Source organism: Aquarana catesbeiana, linkage group LG04, assembly GCF_042186555.1.
Source record: "Aquarana catesbeiana isolate 2022-GZ linkage group LG04, ASM4218655v1, whole genome shotgun sequence".
NCBI lineage: Eukaryota > Metazoa > Chordata > Amphibia > Anura > Ranidae > Aquarana > Aquarana catesbeiana.
The window spans coordinates 40590454-40614617 of NC_133327.1; the positions used below are offsets into that span (position 1 = coordinate 40590454).

General features: G+C 42.3%; 1 protein-coding gene across 1 annotated transcript in view; it reads right to left on the minus strand.

The window, feature by feature from the left end:
• Nucleotides 1–235: 235 nt before the first annotated feature.
• LOC141139190 (cytochrome P450 2C5-like) overlaps nucleotides 236–24164 on the minus strand; it is a 108000-nt gene continuing 84071 nt past the window's right edge. The window contains exons 8-10 of the mRNA XM_073625110.1: nucleotides 19624–19808; nucleotides 4620–4761; nucleotides 236–2219 (exon numbers count right to left, since the gene is read on the minus strand). Of these exons, the coding sequence (XP_073481211.1) occupies nucleotides 2041–2219; nucleotides 4620–4761; nucleotides 19624–19808 (506 nt within the window). The 3' untranslated portion in view covers nucleotides 236–2040. The remainder of the gene's footprint in view (nucleotides 2220–4619; nucleotides 4762–19623; nucleotides 19809–24164) is intronic.

The window sequence follows — 24164 nt, forward strand, 5'->3', positions numbered from 1 at the left end:
GGGGCGGCTGCAGAGCACACTGCACTGTGCGTCTTTGGCTCAGTTTCAGCGCCAAATTCAGGCAAAGATTCGGCCCCGATTCATCCCTGAAACCGAGAACAGGACGCACGATCCACGGCCAGTTTAGGTGTGAACCTAAAGGTCATAAAGCATAAAAAGGTCCACAAAAAGCTGCTGCAATTGGCAACTGGAACTAGCAATTTACTATTGAAAATATGCACAGATCTGAGGGCCAGTGTTGCGCCAGATGACATATGGACATAACTACATTGAACTTTACTCTGCCAGAACCAAAGAACAGGCAAAAACACAGTTTTAGTACTTTTTGCTTTTGATCCCATTTATTTTACTGTTGATATTTTCTGTATTTTGGAATTTATTTTCAGTAAATATTTTTCTTGCAATTTTTGTTATCACTTTAATAAACAAGATCTAAAAATCCTTAAGCTTTTTCTCTAAAATGCTCTCAACCATAACTTGTAAAGTTTATTAAAGAGCAAGAATGTTCTATTTGTTTCATAAAGTTTTAATGAGTAAGCAATATATCAAAGCACAAATAATTTGTCAGAAAAAGAACATGGCATAGATACATTTATTAACATTGATCCTATCCAATGTAAACCATGGAATAAGATTAAACTTGTAAGTAAAAGAAAAGTAAACCTAATAATCCTAGTTAACTAGGTCATAAAGAAATACAAAGCACCCAAGTATAAAGTAAGATATTTTTGATCTGGTATTCTGTGTTTGTCCTAAATAATGTAAGATACCTGTTGGTGATGTCTTAAGGGTGATTGTATGAGGGTTGTACTTGGATGGACAGCTGCAAGGGACACCACTAGGTGTTTTGTTCTGTCCATATCTTTTTATGGAAGGCATCGTCGGAAGGGAGGGAGGCAGGGTAAAAAAAAAAAAAAAAAAAAAAACACACAACTCTGGGTGGGAGAAGTTGAAGATTTCCCTGTCACGTCTCTCATCAGCTATTATTTCACTCACTCCTCTCCTCTCCCCACTCACTCTAACTTGTTGGAGGGGAGAAAGAGAAGGAGTATAAACAGGGAGGCGAAGGAAAGGAAGGATATGGTGATGAGAGAATGGATGGGATGGTATTAAGCTGGGTAGAGGGAATGATGCAAGATAAATTATGGATGTTTACATTACTTCTTGCTCCTTCTCCCATAATTGGGAGAAGGATTGGAAGAAGAGCTGAAAATAATTACATTTTTCTTAAACTGGGATAGAAGTCTTCAAATTTAGCTTGGGAATAATTAAGGATTGAAGTGAATTATTTTAAAGATTTTTTTAAATACTTTAACTTCTGCCATATCCCTATCTGCTGTGACAGCGAGCTTCACAGATAATTCCTAAATAATCAAATTTACTAAAGCAGATATTGGGAATGGTGCATGTTTATGTTACATTGTGTGTTAACCAACAGAGGGGACAATCACTCTCAGCCTATCCTTTGTTGACCCATGCGCTGGAAAATCTCTGCACAGGGTGAGGCTGAAAATGCCATCATCAGATATTGGTGGCTGTGGTGGGATAGTGAGACTGCTGTCATCGCAAGAACATTTTTATAACGAAAACATGCATTTACAAAATGTTAACAAAAATTTCATAAGTGATTTTGAAAGCAGAAGGGGAGAGGAAAAAAAAAATGGGGGGCAGGGGATTAGTTCAAATTGTGGTAAAGTCTGCTTTAAGTAGATTAAATATATTTCAATGAGCCAATATCAAAATCTGCTAAAGTGTACTATTTATGTTAAGATGTTTTTATATTTTACAGTTCATTTGCCATCATCTGTGCAACTTTTCATCCAACCAAAAAATTAAGCATCAGCTGGTATTTTCCAGATAAAGTGGTCAAAAAAATTCAGTAATGGTAATGACGAACAATACCTGCAGAACATCATTGCCTTTTACTAAAAAAAAAAAAAAAAAAAAAAATAGAATGTCACACCAATTGTTTTGCAAATAATGCTGTCTTTCCTGTGCAAGAAGAATGCCAACAATATCAAATTGTCTTGGAGGAGGATTTTAGTTTCGGGGTATAGCACAGATTTCGTGAGGCAAAGGAGCATTTATAGACCCCAGAGCAGGAGTGAGGTCCACAACAGTCCCAGGTGGAGCCTGGAGGGTGAAGTTTTTCAGCAGTATAGTAAACAGGAGGAACAGTTCCATTTTGGCCAAACTTTCCCCAGCACAGCTTCTTTTACCTGAGAAAAAAATAATAAAAATAAATATGATTTCTTGATTAACCCAGGTCTCAGAATGTATACTTCATACTAGACAACAATAAATACAAAATATAGGCAGCTAAGGTCACATTAAAATCATGACTTGTCATGTATAGACATTTGCGATTCATTTTGTTACAAATCAAAATTGACGAAAATTGTAGTTATTTGGAGATTCAGATGTATCTGAATTGCCAAATCACAATAGTAAACGAATCTAAAATTAAAGTTATACTGAAACTCAAAATTTCAAAAATATATTGCAATAAATACAGTAAGGTATAAAAGTGAAATCAAGATAAATCCTACTTAGTCTGCTGAATAGAAGGAGAGAATAGAAAAAACAATATATAGAAAATCATAGAACAGAATATTTTATTCTATTCTATATAGCAGCCCAAGTACTAATCTTATTTGACTTATACCTTACTGTATTTATTGCAATAGGTTTTCATGTTTAATGCATTTTTTAATTTAAATGTAAATGTATTTTTTACATAGTTATAGTAGGCGAAGTTGAAAAAAGACACAAGTCCAACCTATGTGTGTGATTATATGTCAGCATTACATTGTATATCCCTGTATGTTGTGGTCGCTCAGGTGCTTATCTAATAGTAGTTTCTTGAAACTACTAATGCCCCCCCGATGAGACCACCGCCCGTGAAAGGTAAGTCTACATCCTAAACTGCTCTTTCAAATTCGATTAGAAAACAAAATATATGAAACAAATCTGAATATACAAAACAAATTCAGAAAATGATTTATTCTAACATTGAATATGATGAAATGAAATGAGCTTAGCCAGTTCAATACCGAACACGTTTACCCCCTTCCTGCCCAGGCCAATTTCCAGCTTTCAGCACTGTCACACGTTGAATGACAATTGCGCGGTCATGCAACACTGTACCCATATGAATTTTTTAAATTTTTTCACACATATAGAGATGTTCTTTAGTGGTATTTAATACAGCACTGGGGGGCTTTATTATTATTTTTTTTTTTTTATTACACACACACACACACACACACACACACACACCTTATAACAGCAATTTTCAGTGCTATAAGCAAGCATTTTTACCAATGAAATGGGATTTATTCCAGCTTCAGTGGCAGCTGGTGCTCACAATTTTTTTTTTTGGGGGGGGGGGGGGGGTGCGGGGCGCAAACTAACTGAAAAATACTAAAACAAACAAAAACATCATCAATTGCAGCCAACTGTGCCCAGCAAATGCAGCCAACTGTGCCCCACCATATGGGGCCTCTGTGCCCCACCTGCCCGCACTTACCCCATCATAAGCGGCGCGCTGTGGGACTGGTAGTGCGGCGATGGCTCCTGGGTCCTCCGTGCACTCTTCTTCCTGTTCTGCTAGGCGGCCAATGGGATCACCTCTGCCTTTAGCCAATCAGGTGACTGGTATTACATCCACACCTCCTGATTGGCTGAGAAGCAGTTGTGTTAGCAAAGCAAATATTAATTTGCTTTGCTAACACACCTAGATGAACTGCAAGCGCAATGGATTGCGCTTGCAGTTCACCTTTTTTGAAGCCTATTAGAGCCTATGGCTCTAATCGGGTGCTTCAAAAACACCCCTGCCGCTGTAATTCAGGCGCCCTAAACTGGGCAGGCGCCTGAAGTCGGGGGGTGGCTACAGCGCTCATGGATAGATTCATGCAATGCATGAATCTATCCATACTACACAGAGGGGGTGGCTGGAGAGAGGGGGCGGCGCCTGTAATGGACGCACCGCCACCAATTCAGGGTGTATTGCAGTGATTAGCCATGATTGGCCACAGCTAAGCACATGGTATAGATGTGTTGTGATTGGCCCTGTCTGTACCATTTGATCACTGTGACCAATCACAGCTAGAAACAACTGTACACAATGAATGGCATGTGTTTGTGACAGGTTAAACAAAAATGTGCTATAAATATTCACATCCCAGTCAGTCATACTCCACATCAAATGAGAGCATCACATGTGACACTGGATAGGCAGCTCCAATATATGTGCCATCATAGGCAAGGAGTAACAGTACCAGAACACTTCTCATAGGATGACTAACCAAGGAATCTGCTCAGATAGGTGCCTTGGGTTGAATGGATTTTGCAGGTGTTAGGGCCATCCTCCTTGTTTCACTACCTAGTGAGTGACTGAATTGAGCAGACATACAACCAATGAAGTGAAAAAAAAACATTCTGAACTTCTGCCCAGTATACAGTACTTACTTTACTGACTAGGTAAAAAAGCCAAGATCAAGAGGACAGCTCAAAAAAGACTGCACATTTTTAAAAAAACAGTTCGGAATGGCAGACCCTATAGTTTGTCCTTACAAATTAAATCTACAGTTCTTTCTGGAAAAGAGTTTTAAAATTACCAGCTGAGAAGGGTATGAATGCTTCGTTCTTCTTGAAATTCCCATCAGCATCAAGAAAATGTTCTGGGTAAAACTCATCAGGCTTTGCGAAGTAAGCTTTGTCTTTCAAAACGGAGAACAGCAATGGAAGAATAGTAGTTCCCTAGAGGAAATTAAATTACAAAAACTAGACTTATAAAAACTAGACTAAAAAAAAAAAAAAAAACCACACACACATACTTTACAGTATACAGCATGTTATTACTTAACCCACTTCAAGACTGAACTGTCTCACCCCCTTCCTGAAGTCTTGCACAACACTGTACATATATATATATATATATATATATATATATATATATATATATATATATATATATATATATATATATATATATATATATATATATATATATATATATAATTTTTTTTATTATTGAAATATATATTTTTAGACCTCTTTCTTTTGGTGGTAAAGTGGAACTTCAGTAATTTTTTTCATCTTTCCTTCAATTGAACCTTCTGCCCTTGCTGTGTAATCATTGGAAATCAAAACTGTAATTTGGTGGCAGTAAATGCCTTATTCTGTATACTTCATTGCTGACAATACGCCTAGGCGTATGAAGCTTAGGGTTGCCACCACATCTCTTTAAAACCGAACACATGATTACACAGGTTCTGTGGCTGATTAAGATGGAAATTATACACAGGTAATTATACCTGTGTAATTCATGTGTGTTTGGGTTTAAAGGGATGAGGCGGCAACCCTAATGATGCCGTTTCCTGCATTGCACTAGCTGTTTCTGTGTTCCATGCTGTTGATACTTTGCCATAACAGGGCATGAACTTCCACAGAAGCTGCCATTCCTACAGCAACTTATAAACAATGAGCACCACAGTATGCTTACTGCACAGGCACTAGATAAAGGAAGTGCATATTGGGTAGCCAGCAGCACAGAAATCCAGGAAGTGAACAGGCAGCAGCTTTAGCTGCCCACAGTTAAAATGGATGCACCCAGAGTTTGTGGAGTACGATTTCTGCAACATATTTGGCAAGTACAGAATCACAGTAAATATAAAATATGCAAATTGGGGGGCATGGCTTGGTGGCACGAGTGAATGGCTGCCTTACTGACCTGCAGAACTATCAGCACCAGCGGCCTTGTAGCGACGAGAAATAGGGTGAAATTGATCCCCCATACCTCCTGGACACCTCCGCATGTCCCAACCGCCATGACAAAGCGGAGAAAGGAGTTTAAATCTCAGAGGAAACTGACTGCATTCTTCTCCTCTCCTGGCCTGGCAAACTGCCAAGATGGTGCCTGTGGAGGCTCAGCGCGGCTCTCCTCTTTGCCTCCCAGACAAACTCCACAACTGACGGCGGCATCTCCTCCCTCAGGCAGCCATGGCGAGTCCTCTCCCCCTGATTTCTCTTCTACAGCCAGCCCTGCCAAGTCCAGGCTCAGGACAGAAGAGCCTGTTCTTACACAGCACAGCCCCATGCCTGCTCTCTCCCTCCTCTCCTCAGCAATCCTCAATACTGGACTCATTCCAAGCATCAGGCCAGTCAATACAGCACACAATGAAGACTATGCTCCTGTCACTGAGGCAGACCTTGTACGCAGATCTGGCCACAGCTGTATCACCCCTATCTATATCTGGATGACCAGAGAATTAACAAAATCTAAAGTGGGTGACCTATACACTGCTCATAATGAAATGGTTGATGCAGTCACAGATCACGAAGATGAACTCCGACTCAAACTTGCAGATTTAGGAGGACCATCCCTGTAGGAACAACATTAAATTCTGGAACATTCCGGAATCGGTCCAACAATCAGACCTGACAATTCTTACAGTCCTTTATGCGCACCATACTACCCGAACTAACTGAGTGCGACCTGGAAAATGACAGCGCATAGACTTCTTAAACCGCCCCATCTACCAGTCTTTATACCCAGGGATATGTTAGCATGCATCCACTTCTTTACAGTCAAGGAGCGTAAAATGTACACAGCTAGACACAGCAAGACTCCCTGACCCCCTTTCCAATATTGCACTGTATGCTGACCTTTCCAAAGCAACTGTGGAAAATCACAGGCAGCTTGCAACAATCACCAAAGCACTACAGAACCACAAAATCCCCTACAAATGGGGATCCCCACCAAAACTGCTCAACACCTACCAAAACAAAACCTCCTGTACCCCCTAGATCACTTTGCTGCCCACTTGGAAACTGGAGGAGCATACCAGGATGGCTAACAATGCTTTATAAACTGTTACTCCTAAACCAACTATTGCTGGATACCTGCAGTACTATGCACTGGTACCTGCCTCCCTAGACTTGTGTTCATAGACCTACCTGACTTAAGGTAGTCTACCTCCCCCATTGAGTTTCAGCAGTAGTTACTGCACATTGTTTTTGTTTTCTGAGCTCTCACTTTTTAATCACCTCTTACCTTAAAACTGTACCAGCTACCTCTCAAATACCCCCTGGTCGATCTATCTTCAAAGACCACTCGGATAATAGTGCACACCCCATCATGGCATTTAAAAATAGTTTCCATTAACTCTAGGGGCCTAAATACCCCCGCAAAGAGGAAATCTACACTTCTCAAACAGGCCAACAATCAAAAAGCAGATATTCTAGTGCAAGAAACGCACTTTGCGCTAACGAAAACCCCTGCGTTCACACTGAAAAACTATTGCCAGACATTCTTTACCTCAGGACCAAAGAAAAATGGAGTCCTAATAGCCATCCAAAACTCTCTACACCACACCCTAGAGGACATCCAGGGTCACGATCTAATCCTGGTCTGATATAGCAACAAATCCACCTACACCTTGGTCAATATCTACGGCCCAAACAAACAACTATGTTTCTGCAAACGCTTCTATAAGAAAATAACCCAAATCAAAAAAGGGAAAAAAAACACTGCTGAACACCATTCCACCATTCTTTTTGAACTCAATGACCATCCTGAAATTGAAAATGGTTTGTTCTCTGGTCTACATATAAGGCATATATGCCGGGTAGCCTTATAAAACTGCATAGTAAAGCCAAAAAAAAAAAAAAACAGAGGTCGCAGCAAATTGAAGAGGTACTAAACCAAATTGACCAACTGGAAAAGCTAAACAATCCCCCTCCCATAGACTAGCCAAATGATGTTCTTGACCGGAGACACAGACTCCGCTCTCTTCTGCTTTATAAATTTGAGACCAACCCTAAACTCACTAAGGCCAATTTTTACGCTCTGGGCAACAAATCCAATGCTTTACTTGCCCATTAGGTCAAACTTCGAAGAGCTAAATGTAAAATCTTATCCCTACACCACCCCATTTCCAAGCAACTATTGACCAACCCACGGGATATTGCAAATGCTTTTAGCGACTACTACTCATCCCTATACAAACTAGCTACTGACCCCACTACCCCCAACCTATAGACACACTTATTCACAATTTTCTGTCTTCAGTGGACCTCCCATCTATCACCTCAGCACAACTACACCAACTATCTAAGCCCTTCACGGGCGCTGAAATCCTTCATGTGATTAAAACCCTTCCCCATAACAAATCTCCTGGTTAAAGATGGATACAGTAAATGAATTTTACAATTTGTGGACATTCTCTGTCATCTTACTACCCTCTTCAATTCTGCTGCCTGCTCAAGGATATGACATCTACATTCAACTATAGACCTATTTCCCTTCTTAACACTGAACTTATGTTGTTTAGTAATCAAGAGGAGATGATTTTGCCAACCTACCTCCCATCCCTGGTTCATCTGGACAAAGTGGGATTTGTACCAGGTAGGCAAGCTCCTGATGCGACTAGGAGAGTCATCTATTTAATTCACCAGGCCTCTCAGGAACGAACGCCTTCTCTGCTGCTGTCTTTAGATGCAGAGAAGGTGTTTGACAGAGTGCATTGGGGATTCCTGAAAGCAGTCCTCACTAAATTTGGTATAACTGGATGGTTCCAAACAGCAATACTTTCCTTATATTCCAACCCCATGGCTAGAGTGTTAACTGAAGGGACGTTGTCCAAACCCTTTGAAATCTCCAATGGCACCCGTCAAAGCTGTCCACTCTCCTCTCATTTTTGCCCTCTTGATGGAGTCCCTGGCATCTAATATTAGGAATGCATTTCTGGAATCCCCTGTAATGGTATAGACCACAAAATTAGTCTTTTCGCCGATGATGTCATTCTCACGATATCCAACCCAACCCTTTCCCTGCCGGCTATACAAGAAATTGTCCATTAATATAGTTCAGTGTCCTTTTACAAACTTAATTCCACTAAAACCTTGATTCTCCCCCTGCACCTCTCAGCCAACTTAGAATCTCTCCTGTGAAGAGATCTCCCCTACACATGGACCACACAGGCTATTCCGTACCTAGGGATTAAAATCTTTGTCCTCCATCCGACTCTATGGATTTAAACTACAGAGCCCTCCAAAAACAACTCCCTCAACTAAATCAAATGGGAACTTCCAGCGTTTCTAAATTGGGAAGAATAGCCACCTTTAAGATGATTGTTCTACCTAAGCTAATATATTTATTCTGTACAGTAATATTACCGGTATCTCAAATCTTCTCAATACAAAGGCCGATTACAAAATTAATTTGTGACAACATACCACCCAGATGTGCTCATATTACTCGATTACATATTACTGGTAGCATCCATCCTCCAATAAAAAAAAAAAACAAAAAAAAAAAAAAACACCTTGGTCAACTATGGAACGCTCGCCTTACAAAACTAACTTACTGGATACCCTCTTACTCACTACTGCGGGCTTTTCAGGGCTGGGCTCAGCACTTCCTTCTGAGCTGGCCGCTCAGCTGTTGGCCAATTGCCAGCTCCCATCTCTCCAGTGTTAATCAGCTGTTGATAACCTGCTAGCCAGTCCTGCCTACTTAAGCCATCCAGTCCAGAGGTTCTCTGCCTTCGCCTTGGTCAACATCACAGAAACATCGCCTGCAATCCTGTTCAAGACTTGCTTTGCTGACATCCCTCCTGGCTCCAGATCCTACTTGCTATTCCACTACATTGATCCCTGACTTCTGGCTTGGCTGACTATCCATTCCGGTTACTGAACTTTGGCTATGTTTTGATGTTTGTTACTTTTATTATTAAACAAGTGCGATTTAACTGTACTTCTGTCTCGGCCTGATTTAATGGTTTCTGACAGGGCTCCCCTCTCCCTACCACATTCCTCTCCCCATCAGAGCATCACTCCTAGCACGGAGGAAATTTACCCATGACACGCCACCTAACCAACCCCCTCATAGTACTCTAAAAGAGATAGGGTGAGTATCGGGTCAAATACCGAACCCTAAAATCCTGCATTGGCATACATACGGAATTAACACTCTACTGGACTCCAACGAGTCTTTGAAAACTTTCAGAGACCTCCAACATGAATTCCATCTTCCAGAGGACTACACTTATTTGAGGATCAGTTACTTCCTTAAAGCTTCTAAACTCCCCTCTATAGTCACAATCCCTGAAACACTACATAGATTCTATTCTCAATCCACACACCCGAATCATGGGATATCTAATATATGCAACCTTAAAAATGACTACTCAACACACAGATGGTACTTGGCACCCTATAAAAATTGTCAAAAATATACCAAGGTTGTTCCAATACCTGATGGAGATCTTGTGGCAGTATAGACACCATCGCACATCTGTGGTTTTGTAGATCTCTTAGCTCCTTTTGGAAACAAATTTTCTCCCTAATTTCTTCTATATCGCACATCCCCACAATGCCTAACCTGTCACTAGCTCTACTTCACATATAGAAAAATTCCGGGGCGTGGTCTCGAGATGGCCGAGTGAGGACGTCTTTCTGAGGAGCTCCCGGCCTGACCCGTCCATTATCAGCTTTTAAGCGTATATACTCTGCTTGTTTCTCCCGGCATGTACTCTGCTGGAAAGCGGAGAGGCAGATTCAGACAACGGGTGTCTCCTAAAACATGTAACGGTGGGGATATACACCGATTTCTAGTGAACGCTCCAGGAACAACACCAGCTACCAAGATGGCGGACACCACGAGGCCCGGCACACACAAGGACCGGCAACCACAGGCTACATCTGGCCAGAGCTCGACACCGATAGTGCAGAACTTGGATGGTTCGATCCCCGGTATATTTCGCTCCGACTCACAAGAATCCCTCTCCCTCCCTCACACACCGCTGACTCTGAGGGCTGATGCGGAACTAAGGGCGCTTCTACAGGCCCTCCCAACCAGGGCAGATTTTGAGGCCATCGTCAGCAGAATAGAGGCTTCCCACCGACAGGAGATAGAGGAGGTAAGGCAGGAGATACAGACCCTGTCAGGACGAGTGGAGGTAGGAGAATCCTCACTGACCACGATCGAAAGACGATTGGCGATAATCGAGGCAGAGCAAACTACACAAGCCTCAGCACTCCTCACTCAACAGCTGCGGTTGGAGGAGGCCGAAGACCGCAGCAGACGCAATAATTTGCGTTTGAGGGGAATACCAGAGGCTACGGGGATAGAAGACCTGGCGGAATCCACACCGGCGATTTTCAGGGACTTACTGGGAGATCGTTACCCTTCAAACCTGTCTTTTGATCGCATACACCGGGCATTGGGTCCCCGCTCGAATGATATGAGCAGACCGAGAGATGTTATTTGCCGTATACATCAATATACACATAAAGAAATGGTGCTGCGAGCGGCCTGGGAGAAAGGAGATGCCACATTTGATGGAGCAATTATCCGAATTCTCCCGGATTTATCGCAATCAACGCTACAGAGAAGAGCACAGCTAAAACCAGTTCTGGAAGTGGAGAGAAATGCTGGCTGCACCTATAGATGGGGTTTCCCCATTTCAGTAACATTTAGAAAAGCACAGCACTCATTCACTCTGCGGTCTCCGGCCGAACTTCCTGCCTTGTTTGCATTCCTGGGGGTGGAACCGGTGGTGGTCCCGGACTGGCTACAGTTGCTGCAACGCTCCAACATCCGACCTGGAACATCTGGCAGGCAGAGATCACGATCACCGAGACCACAGCGGAACCAACACAGGTCGCGCTACACCTCTGCAGAGGCGCCGAGAGAGGACTGAATGAAACATGCCGAGTGGTGAGCTGATAGCGGCTGCTGTCTATTTCCACTGATAGTCCTATATAAACTCACTTTTATATATATATATATATATATAACTTTTTCTTTCCCCCGTCTCCCCCTTCTTATTTTATTTTGATGGATACCACATGGCCTCCTTATATTTTTGGGATGCTAACCCCAGACATATACCTCTCATACCCTCAAATGCAATCCTCCTGTGAGTTGTTTATTTGCTCCCCCCCTGCTGATAAAGATGTCTTGCCCTACCTGAACAGCCGCACAAAACAACACGAAAAAAGGGAGAATATTTACACAGATTGTCCCTGTAATAACCTATGATGTTACTGTGGCCTCCTCCCCTCTTCACCTGACCTGATACTTTAACGCAGGATTACATTCGCCACGATTGCCACATATACCACTAACTAATGGAAAGGTCCTGAAGAATATACTCAGAACTTTGATCCAAGTTACTACATGGAACACAGTATGACTTTAACAGGGCTGTGGTGATCGGTGGTTTTTACGGAGGTGTTTTTGTTCTTTGAATCCTATACATGGTTACGGGGAAATGTTAGCTAGGGGAACATTGATATTGATATTGCCTGTAAAGCTGCTCATAAGTTGATTTTTTTTTTTTTCTTTTTTTTTTTTTCTTTTTTCTTCTTTTCTTTCTTCTTTCTTTTCTGGGGCAATACAGGGGGGCAGGACTACCTAACCTAATCTGCCCATCATATATATATCCCGAGAATCAGGGTTGGTGAAATCTTGGGCTGCTAAACAGGAAGGGGATACTGCAGAGCAATAGGGGCGGGGAGGGAATTAGAAGGAGACATCCACCCACGTTGGCGGAAGGAGATAAATAACATCATGGACAACTTCCATTAGGTGAGGATGACATGGGAGGTATCAGATCTCTGGTTATGGAGGATAGATCATCTGTATATATGTCCACCAGCATATACTGATAATAGAGTTCTGACTCCACATAGGGGAAAACGTAAATAGTATAGGAGGGGTGGTTAACTTCAGAGGGGAGACATGGTAACAATGAAAAGGTTCGCTCGAGGAGTAGTGAGGATACTGTACATATCCTGTCTTTTCTCAAAGGTATATATATAATATTGTAAAATGAATGGCCCACAGTTGGTGGCTGTACAACAAGTCAGGATGCTATATATTTTATACCACACTCCCTACGAAAATTTCTGCTCGGTTATTTGTTGAGCTAAATTGAGTTTTGTCTTTTCAGTTTGTTTCTTTTATTTTTTCTGCCATGTTCACTGATATATATAGCAAGATTCTAAGTAGAAGTTCACATAATACTCTCAAGCTGGGTGGTAGGGGACGGTCCGGAGACGCCTTCGCTGGTCTACTCTTACCTCTCCCCCATTAGGTTGGAGCAAGACTCCTGGTAAGGCCCAGGACACGCTCTCTTGTTAAGTAATTTACTTAATTTACTTTAGTGCATCGAAGATACAAACCAATTAATAGACGTCGTACTTGACGGTCTTTTCATTTCGTTTTCTCTTTCTATCCTCTCCTTTCTCTACATATTCTCTTCCTTACATTCCCCCACCCTCCATCTTCTTATCCCACACCCACCTCTTAACCTCCTTTGACCCAGGTGAGGATGGATTCAATCAATATATATTCCTTGAACGCCAAGGGTCTTAATATTCCAGAGAAATGCCGCATGCTCTTGTCTGACCTTAGAAGAGAGCGCATAGACGTCGCATTCATTCAAGAGACACACTTCAGGACAGGAAATCGGATGTATCTAAAAAGTCAACATTTTCCACATGCTTACCATGCTACTAATGAGACAGCCAAGTCTAGAGGAATATCAATACTTATTGCAGGGACGGTACCCTGGACCTGTGCTGACACCCTTGCGGACCCGGAAGGCCGCTATGTGTTCATTAAAGGCTTACTTAGAGGTACCAAGGTAACACTAGCCACCATATATGCTCCAAATGACCGACAAGACACCTTCCTACATCACACACTGAACTTACTTACGGATTTCATGGAAGGACAATTAGTGCTAGGTGGAGATATCAATGTACCCTTAAACCCCTCAGAAGACACATCGTCTAGATCCACGTCCATACGGTCTAGAGTACACAAGCGCATAACCCGAGAATTGCATGACGCTCGGCTGATAGACGCGTGGAGATTACTCCACCCCGGGGAACGCGATTATACCTTCTATTCCTCTCCACACAAAATATATTCGAGAATAGATTATTTCTTTGTCCCCCATAATCAGTTGGAGGCGGTCCACGGGGTGGAGATAGGCAACATCATGTGGTCGGACCATGCGCCTGTCACCATGTGCTACTGTTTGTCGCCGTCCTTGACGACCAGAACCAAATTCTGGAGATTGAACAAAAGTCTATTGCAAACGCCAGAGGTCCTAGCAGACGTACAGACTGAACTGACACATTACTTCCGACTAAATGACACAGAAGATTGTAACCCGGGCATAGTATGGGAAGCCCATAAGACGGTAATAAGAGGCATATTTATAAAGCACGGTGCCCGTATCAAGAAAGAAAGGGAACAACTACTTTTGACTCTTCTTGACAAAATACATGACGTAGAAGCCAAACACAAACAAACGCCGACCGTCTCTTTAGAAGCAGAGCTAACATCCCTCAGGAAACAAACTGTTGATTTATTACAATATAGAGCTAAAGCTGCCCTGCAAATATGCAGGAAAATATCTTATGAGTCAGGGAACAAATGCGGGAAACTTTTAGCACAATCAGTCAGAAAACATCGTCATTTTGGGTAACCCAAGTTTCCCTCCAGGCCTGGAACGTTTAGGATTTGAGTCACTTCGTGTGACAGGTAGAGATCGTGCCTCTCATTTTTTGATAAACAACAAATGGCCGTCCATACAATCCCTAACTCTAGAGAGTGGCCATTTTCGACTCCCATTCTGGCCTGCAATATGTCTACATCACTTTCTCTGTACGATCCCCAACCCATCACAGTTTAATCGTGACCTAACGACTTTTGAAAGCTATTGTAAGGACGAGGGAAATTTGCCTCAAGTCCTGTCCAAAACATATGCTTTGATTAACTCCCCTTCGGAACAACCTGCTTTGACGTTTATACGTGCATGGGAAAACGACTTACAAAGCACATTTACTAGTGCCCAAATACAAATGATTATCACATTTTCCTTAAAATCATTTATATGCACCAAAATACAGGAACTTAATTATAAGATACTGACTAGATGGTACTACACGCCAAGCAGACTTCATGAATACTTTCCGGATACATCTGATAAATGCTGGAGGTGTCAAGCGAGTAAGGGGACGCTCCTCCATATCTTCTGGTCTTGCCCACTCCTGCATCATTTTTGGACGACAGTCCGTATGATAACGCAAAAATTCACGGATTACACAATAAGTGAAGATCCGGCGCTAATTCTACTTCATGCATCTACGATTTCGCCTCGAGCCTATAAAAGATCGATAGTACGACATTTGCTGAACGCAGCTAAAGCATGTATTCCTCTCCTGTGGAAACAGACGCTCCCGCCATCTATAGGGCTGTGGCTACGCAGGGTGGAAGAGATCAGGAGATTGGAGGACCTGGTTCAAACGGCGCAAAACAAACAAGATCAACATTCACAGACATGGAGGCTGTGGAATATGTTCATACTTTCAGATGAGGGAATAGCCCTTCTAGCAACATAGAACAAAACAATTTAAAAACAGACGGTTCACCTGGGTCGAATACCCCCCCCTTCCCCCCCCTTTTTTTTTTTGTTACCCAACCCCCCCCCCCCCCCTTCTTCATAAAACTTATCTGCCTCTCTCTTCTTTCTTCCCTTTCTTATCTACTTTCTTCTTTGTTTCTTTACTTTGTAGTGTTCTTCAGTGGAATCTATTTGCCTCATTTATTGTATTTCTAGTTTTCAAGTTGGAGGCACTACATGACCGTAACCTCAAAACATCTCAGAAATGAAATATACATCGTACGTAGTAGACGCAGACTCGTAATATCTGTAAACACAGACTTGGTTAACCGGATGCCAACCAGCAATTTTGAACTCATAAACACAAATACCAGATTATTGTTATGGTCAAAATATGTTTTCAACTGTGTATAATGGATGACACACTGGAGAATGTAATACAATGCTATTGTTTGATTGTTACTTTCCTTTTTTGAAATAAAATTTATATTTGAAAAAAAAAAAAAAGAAAAATTCCCTCCCAGATCACAAGTAGCAATAATACACATTCTACTAGCAGCAAAGCTAAATATCAACAGACTTTGGAAAACACTGGAACTCCCTTCCTTGGCGTTCACAATCACATTAATCTTGAATGTGAGATGGCGAAACTAGTAGCTAGGAAAAAAAAAAAAAAAAAAAAACCTATGCATAGATAAATTCCTTTTCCAATGGTCTTCATGGTTATCACATCCTAGCTGCACTGTACAAATTTAATGTTTTCTTGGTCGACACTAGTTCATTACACTAGTTTGCTGGTACTCCCCTTTCCTCCTTTACCACCCCTCCTTCTCCCCCCCCCCCCCCTGGAGCCATCTCTACCAATACCTCTAGTTGTAGGCTTATGTTTGAGGATCTGTATTGCATAATGCATTGAATGTTATGAGCATTTCCATATTTTGTCATTTGTGCTCCAGTTGGACCGTCTGACAAGATTTCACATGTGAAAACTTAAGAATATTGAAACTAAAATATGCAAAGTGGTTGGAGGGAAGCTTCAGAATGGCAAAGATGTTTTTATTACAAATTATGTGAGCAGACTGCAGTTCCACTTTTTGGCGGAGGGTTCCCCTTAATATTCATACCAGACCCAAAGAGCCTGGCAATGGAGGGGGATCCCATGTTCTTTTTTTCAATTATTTGTATCTATATTGCCGAGACCCGACAATTCATTACAGCCGCGATCAGTTTTAAATGACAATTTTTCCTTTAGAAATGTCTTTTTGCTGTGGTACTGTTCTAAACACGGGAAAAATGCACCACTTTACAGGCATACTATAGACACCGCCCAGGCATGATATATTTAAAAGGAATATTTCATTTTTATTGTTAAGCATTAAAAATTATATATCTATCTATCTGCTCCCTAAAACAGCCGTTTAAAAATAATGTTTGCATTGATACATGTCCCCTGGGACAGGACCCAGGTCCCCAAACACTTTGACAATAATTTGCATATAAGCCTTTAAAATTAGCACTTTTGATTATTCATGTTAGTGTCCCATAGACTTTAACGGTGTTCCGGCAGCTTTTGAATTTGCCACGAACAAACGCATATTGTTCACTGTTCGGCAAACACCCGATGTTCGAGTCGAACTTAGGTTCGACTCAAACATCGGGCTCATCCCTACTCTGCACAATTTATGGGAACGCTACTTCAAGATTAAAGCGTTAGTAAATCCATCCAACACCAGTTTAAAAAAAAAAAAAAAAAACACCAACAACCAGTTACATTTCTGGCACATGCCAGAAATGTAATACTCCCATTGGTTGTTCTCTCAACAAAACTGAGAAACCATCCAATTGCTGGTGTCATAACTGATCACCTGTGCAGCACCATGGCAGTTTGAAGATTAAACAGAGGCCAATATGGCAGCTTCCTTGACTGAACACCATCAGAGGGTTTACTTCCACTTTAAGCATTGCATTTCTTGTAACTGGTTTTATAATTGTGCCACAAAGTTTATTGGCCCATGGCATCAGGATTTGAAGGGAGTAGTCCGACATAAAAAGGGTCACTCTTCCCATTTACTGTATATCTGGGGTCATAGGTTCTTTCGGGACCTACTGGTTACTACGGTTTAACCTATTATTTTCTTTGCATTGCACACCCTTTGCATATTTACCAAGGAGTAAGAGTTTAACACTGAAATATATCTGTCTGTTATGCTTGCTCTAATCTGCTTCAAGAATCTTAAGTAAAATACTTGTTTACTTTGCTAAAGTCTGGTGTCTGTGTAATTGCATTATCAATTTGAAATATGTTCCAACCCAGGGTGTCAGAGTTGTTGGGAGACTTGCAAGATCAGGGCAACCTTTGGGGTTAGTCATCTTCCAGCAGCCCTCATGGTGATGGCGCTACACTTAGATAACCCCCTTTTCTACTCTCCCAGGATTACTCATTACATCAACTGGCACAACCAATGATCCTAATACAATTATATATTGTGACAGAGTCTTTGCTAAAATGGCAGACAAGGTGACAGATGGCAAATATTTACCACTCAGAATGTGGATCAGGGCAGTTGGGGGCTCCAAGCTAGCCTGATGAAGTCCACCTTCCTGTCATGAATCAGCAGCAGGGGTGGCAAAATCTGCATGGCTACACTCAGGAGACAGGGACCAGACTGTTTATGTGAGTGAGTTGATTACAAACAGTTAAACAAAAATGCAAACATAAAAATATAAGTGAACCAAAAGCCACTATATACACAACCTATACAAAATGGGGACCACAGGAGAAAACTAGGAGCTGCAGGGAGCAGATCGAAAGGGGAAACAAAACTGGGATCAGGAACAAGGGGAGTAGGTACAAGGCAGAAGGGTACAGGGTAGGAGCAAGTTCAAGATCAAGTGGCCAGCATCAGGTGGAAACTGATTACTGGGATCTGCTGGCAGCTAGGAGGCACCAGAATGACAGCCTTCTCCTCTGAGAAGCACAGTGCCACCAGCAGGTGATCCCGATCTTGACACTGCCAGGAAACCATGCTCAGTATAGAAGGGCTGGGAATCATCACAGGAAGGCCTTAAAAAAAACAAAAACAAAAACAAAAAAAACAAACAAACACACACCCCTTTGTGCAGGTGGAAGACAGACTATTTTCTGTGTGATAGGACATGGTGGTTTCACCATCAAACCATGAGTTTGTTCAGAGTAAAATCCTACTTTAAAAAGGAGTGAGGCTTTTGCCAAAGTGTTCATGTTAGCCAGAAGTCCAGGAACCCAGCTTTTATGTGGCTAAGATGTGCAGCAGAGTCTCCACCCCTCCATACAAGTTGCAGGGCATCACAGGTTGCTCAGCCCAAACCACATGCTGTAACATGCACGAATGTCGGTCCAAGACCTACTCTTAACCCATCGGTACTCAACCTGTGGTCCTCCAGCCTTTGCGGAACTACAAATTCCCATCATGCTCCTGCCTTTGGGAGTCATGCTTGTAAAAGGTCAGCCTTGCAATACATAATGGGACTTGTAGTCCTGCAACAGCTGGAGGGCCACAGATTGATCACCCATGTCTTAACCCATCCTTCTGGTCACCTCACAGTTAACCCCCTTCCTGTCTGGATTACCTCACACAATGGTCTATGGTTGATATGTGATAAAGACAGAAGCCCAACCATTCAAGTACCTGATGCATGCTACATGAGGGGGTTCTCTCATCGTTAGGCAGGGGAACTCTAGTTCCTTTATCACCACCCACTCCAGTGCCAACCAGGCTTGCATAAAAAATCCCTAGGTTTTAGCTGTACTGAACATGCTCAGAGGCTTTTCAGTGCAATAAACTCCTTTACTTGTATAAGTCAGCAAAACAGAAAAGTCCAGACCATGGCAACAGTAACTTCCAAATTATGGTTTGCCGGCCAATACTTTATTAGCATACAGGTACCTTATGGTTTTATGCTTTGAGTCATAGCTCTTAGTTCTTTTGGTAAATCACCTTACAATCATCTTACAACAATCACTTACTGAAAAGGGGAGCAAGGGAATGCCAACTCCCAAACTATTCACAGTCCTGGCAGCAATTCCCTCTGCATTTTCACTCCTCCCACCCTAAATAGGGGAACTAACATGACCCACTCCACCAGTGGTAGGAGCAACCCTTAACGCAGACCTCCACCTTTATTTAGTTTCTCGCACTTTACTTGAATCACTCACCTTTGGAAGAAAATAGCCTCTGAATGTGATATCACAAGCCGTCGCATGTGGAGGGGTGGCTGTGGAGATATTACCAAAGCGCTGAACTTCACACACAACAGCATGTGTATAGGGCATTTGCTTCCTGTGCTCCATCTTCGGTTGAGCTGTGCCTATAACATTTTCAATTTCCTTTTGCACTTTTTCTGTTATATTCAAAAATAAAAAAATACAAATTAATGGTATTGGTTTATATACTGGCAAGGTCTTCTGCAGCAGTTTACAACATAATGTGGGCGATTTATTAAACTGGCGCAGCGGTGTAGAGTAACCAATCAGCTTCTAACATCAGCTTGTTCAATGAAGCTTTGACAATAAAGCCTAGAAGCTGATTGGTTACTATGCACAGCTGCACCAGATTCTGCTTGCCCCAGTTTTAGTAAATCTTCCCCAATGACATCAGCAACAATAAAATCATGACAAAAAAAAAAATAATAATATAAAAAAGGAAGGGCCTTGACAAGACAGGGTGGTTTCCACATGTGTTTTCAAATGTATGCCACAAAGGCCATAGTTTTTTTTGTTGGAAGTTATTGAAAATGAGCATAATTCATTTTTTTACTGGATAGTTAGTGTGAATATTGTGTTAGGACATATTAGTGTTAGGACATGTTTGTATTCCATTTCTGCAAAAGTAGTCCAAACAGATGTGCACAGACAAATCGATTAACATATGAGAAAAATAGGATTTTTATAACAGCTTACCTGTAAAATCCTTTTCTTTAAAGTACACCACGGGACACAGAGCCATAGTAGTTACTATGTGTGTTATAGGCCACCTTCAGGTGATGCTCACTGGCACACCCTAAATTAAAACGTGCACTCCCTATATAACCCCTCCCACTGGTGGGAGTACATCAGTTTTGTAGCAAAGCAATACACGTGTATACCAAAGAAGGGAGGGAACTCTGTGTCCCGTGATGTACTTCAAAGAAAAGGATTTTACAGGTAAGCCTTTAAATAGGATAAAAATCCTATTTTCTTTGAAGTACATCATGGGACACAGATGCGAAGTAGTTACTATGTGGGATGTCCCATAGCAATGCCAACTGAAGGGAGGGAGACAACAAAAGTAGGGCACCAAGAGACTAGGACTCATACTGCAGCCTGCAGTACACTGTGCCCAAAGGCGATATCCTCATGATCTTTTACATCTACTTGATAGAATCTGGTAATTGTATGAACTGAAGACCAAGTTGTAGTCTTGCAGACTCGAGCCATAGAGGCATGGTGATGCACTGCCCAAGAAGCACTAACAGCCCTGGTGGAGTGCACTTTAATATGAAAAGGAGGAATTTTCCTCTTTAAAACCATAAGCTTGAACAATGACTTGACAAATCCATTTAGAAATAGTAGATTTTGACGCTGCCTGTCCTCTTTTAGGACAGTCTGGCAACATGAACAAAACATCTGTTTTACTAATCTGAGCGGTCATTTTCAAATCGACCTTGACTGCTCTCGTCACATCAAGAGAATGTAGTGACCTCTCTTCCACAGAACGAGGATCTGGAAAAAATGAAGGCAGAACAAAATCCTGGTTTAAAATGAAAACCTGACACTACCTTTGGTAGGAATTTAGGATGAGGCCGCAATACAACATTATGAATAATCAAATATGGCTCTTTACAAGAAGAAGCAGCCAACTCTGATACTCTTCCTGCAGAAGATATGGCAACCAAGAAAATAATTTTTCCTCATCAAGAGGACCAAAGGAACATCTCATATTGGTTCAAAAGGCTGCTTCTGTAAAGCCGACAGGACTAAATTTAAGTCCCAAGGGTTCAAGTGTGACCTGACTGGAGGATTAATCCGCGTTACCCCCTGAATAAAGTTATGAACCAGAGTGTGAAGCAAGTGGTTGTTGGGGGGGGGGGGGGACACTGAGAAAGCCGACATCTGGCCTTGATAGAAATGAAGCTGGCCTTGAGTACTAATTCTATCTGTAGGAACTCAAGGATCCTACCTCCTACCTATGACATATTTTGTGGGGTGCCAACCTTTAGATTTACACCAGGAGACATATGCCTTCCGGTATTTGACTCTGGAGGCCGGCTTCCTAGCATTAACCAAGTAGAAACTGCTGAAGCTAACAGCCCACAATCTTCTAGAATGTGGGTCTTAATAGCCAAACCGCTAAATTTAGCGTTTGTAAGGTAGGATGGAATACCAGACCTTGCGAGAGAAGGTCTGGCCATAGCGGTAGGGTCCAAGAGTCCCCTACCGCCATTTTTACGATCTTGGCAAACCAAGATCTCCTGGGCCACAAGAATAACCTCCTTCCCTTCTTGCTTGATCTTGCGAGAAGGTGCGTAAGAGGAGGGAAAGCATAGATCAGTGAAAAACTGATCCCATGGAAACAAGGTATCTGTTCCGTATATAGTGCGCTACTAGTGTCAAAGGGCCACAATGGTTAAAGATTCACAACATACTGTATTTTTATGATTCCTACTTCAATTATTATAGAATTTACCTAAAGGATTTTTCGTGATATAGATATGACGATAAAGCTACTGTTTTATTTTATATATCTTTCTTACATGGTTACACTGTGAACTGATTGATAAGTTTATTTCAATCTCGTTTCCGGTGTCACCTTCCTGCGGAGATGCCTATAAAGTGTGGTGGGTGACGTCTTGCCCCAGTCTCCTCTCCCCGTTGAAGCCTCTTATGGAGAATCGCCGAGTCGGACGGAGCCACAGGACCTGATGTCACCACACATCAGCTGGCCAAGCCTCATCGCGGCCGAGCTGTTTATTTTGAACTTTCTGTTTTGCTCTTGGTGTCAGTCATCTATCAGTTTTAAAAAAATAGGATTTTTTAAAACAGCTTACCTGTAAAATCCTTTTCTTTCGAAGGACATCACGGGACACAGAGCCACAGTAATTACTGATGGGTTATATAGGTATCACTGGTGATTGGACACTGGCACACCCTATCAGGAAGTTCAACCCCCTATATAATCCCTCCCCCTTGCAGGGATACCTCAGTTTTGTAGCCAAGCAATATAGTGTATTAGAAGAGGGGCGGGACCTCTGTGTCCCGTGATGTCCTTCGAAAGAAAAGGATTTTACAGGTAAGCTGTTTTAAAAAATCCTATTTTCTTTCTCGAACATCACGGGACACAGAGCCACAGTAATTACTGATGGGATGTCCCAGAGCAATGCTACCTGAGGGGGGGGAACCACGACCAAGTAGGGTGCAATCAGACCTGAGGACCCTGTACCGCTGCCTGCAGCACACTACGCCCAAAGGCGATATCCTCATGCCTTCTCACATCCACCTGATAGAATCTGGTGAATGTATGGACTGAAGACCAGGTTGCGGCCTTGCAGATTTGAGCCATAGAGGCCCGGTGATGCACTGCCCAAGAAGCACCAATAGCCCTTGTGGAATGTGCCCTGATCTGAAACGGAGGAATCTTCTGTTTCAGACCGTAAGCTTGAATGATCAACTGTCGAATCCATTTAGAAATGGTAGCTTTTGACGCTGCCTGTCCTCTATTGGGACCCTCTGGCAGCACAAACAAAACATCTGTCTTGCGGATCTGAGTAGTTGCCCCTAGATAGGTCTTAACTGCTCTTACTACATCCAACGAATGTAGAGATCTCTCTTCCGGAGAACAGGGATCTGGAAAAAACTAAGATGAGGGCGTAGTACCACTCTATCCTTGTGTATAATCAAATAAGGCTCCTTACAGGAAAGAGCTGCTAATTCTGATACTCTTCTAGCAGAAGAGATGGCCACCAGAAAAATTAATTTCCTTGTCAACAAGACCAAAGGAATCTGACTTATTGGTTCAAAAGGCTGTTTCTGTAACACAGCCAGGACCAAATTCAAGTCCCAGGGGTTTAGGGGCGCTTTAACCGGAGGATTAAGACGCATCACCCCCTGCATAAAGTTTCGGACCAAAGAATGCGAAGCAAGTGGCCGCTGAAATAATACTGATAAAGCAGAAACCTGGCCCTTGATGGTACTCAAGGCCAGCTTCATCTCTAATCCCATCTGTAGAAAATCAAGGATTCTACCTATGACATATTTCCTGGGATGCCAACCTCTGGATTCACACCAGGTTATATAAGCCTTCCAGACTCTATGATAAATCATCCTGGAAGCTGGCTTCCTTGCATTAATCAAGGTAGATATGATAGGACCTGAGAGCCCACGACTCTTCAGAACGTGGGTCTCAATAGCCAAACCGTCAAATTTAGCGTTTGTAAGGCAGGATGGAACACTGGACCTTGAGATAACAGGTCTGGGCGTTCCGGTAGTGTCCACGGGGAACCTACCGTCATCCTTACTATTTCTGCATATCAAGTCCTTCTGGGCCAAGCGGGGGCGTCGTGGTAGTAGCAGAATAGGCGGGAATGCGTAAATCAGTGAGAACCGATGCCACGGAATCACCAACGCATCCGTCCCGCATGCAAGAGGATCTTTTGTCCTTGCCACAAATCTGTCTATCTTTTTGTTGAATCGGGATGCAAAGAGATCTACATCTGGAACCC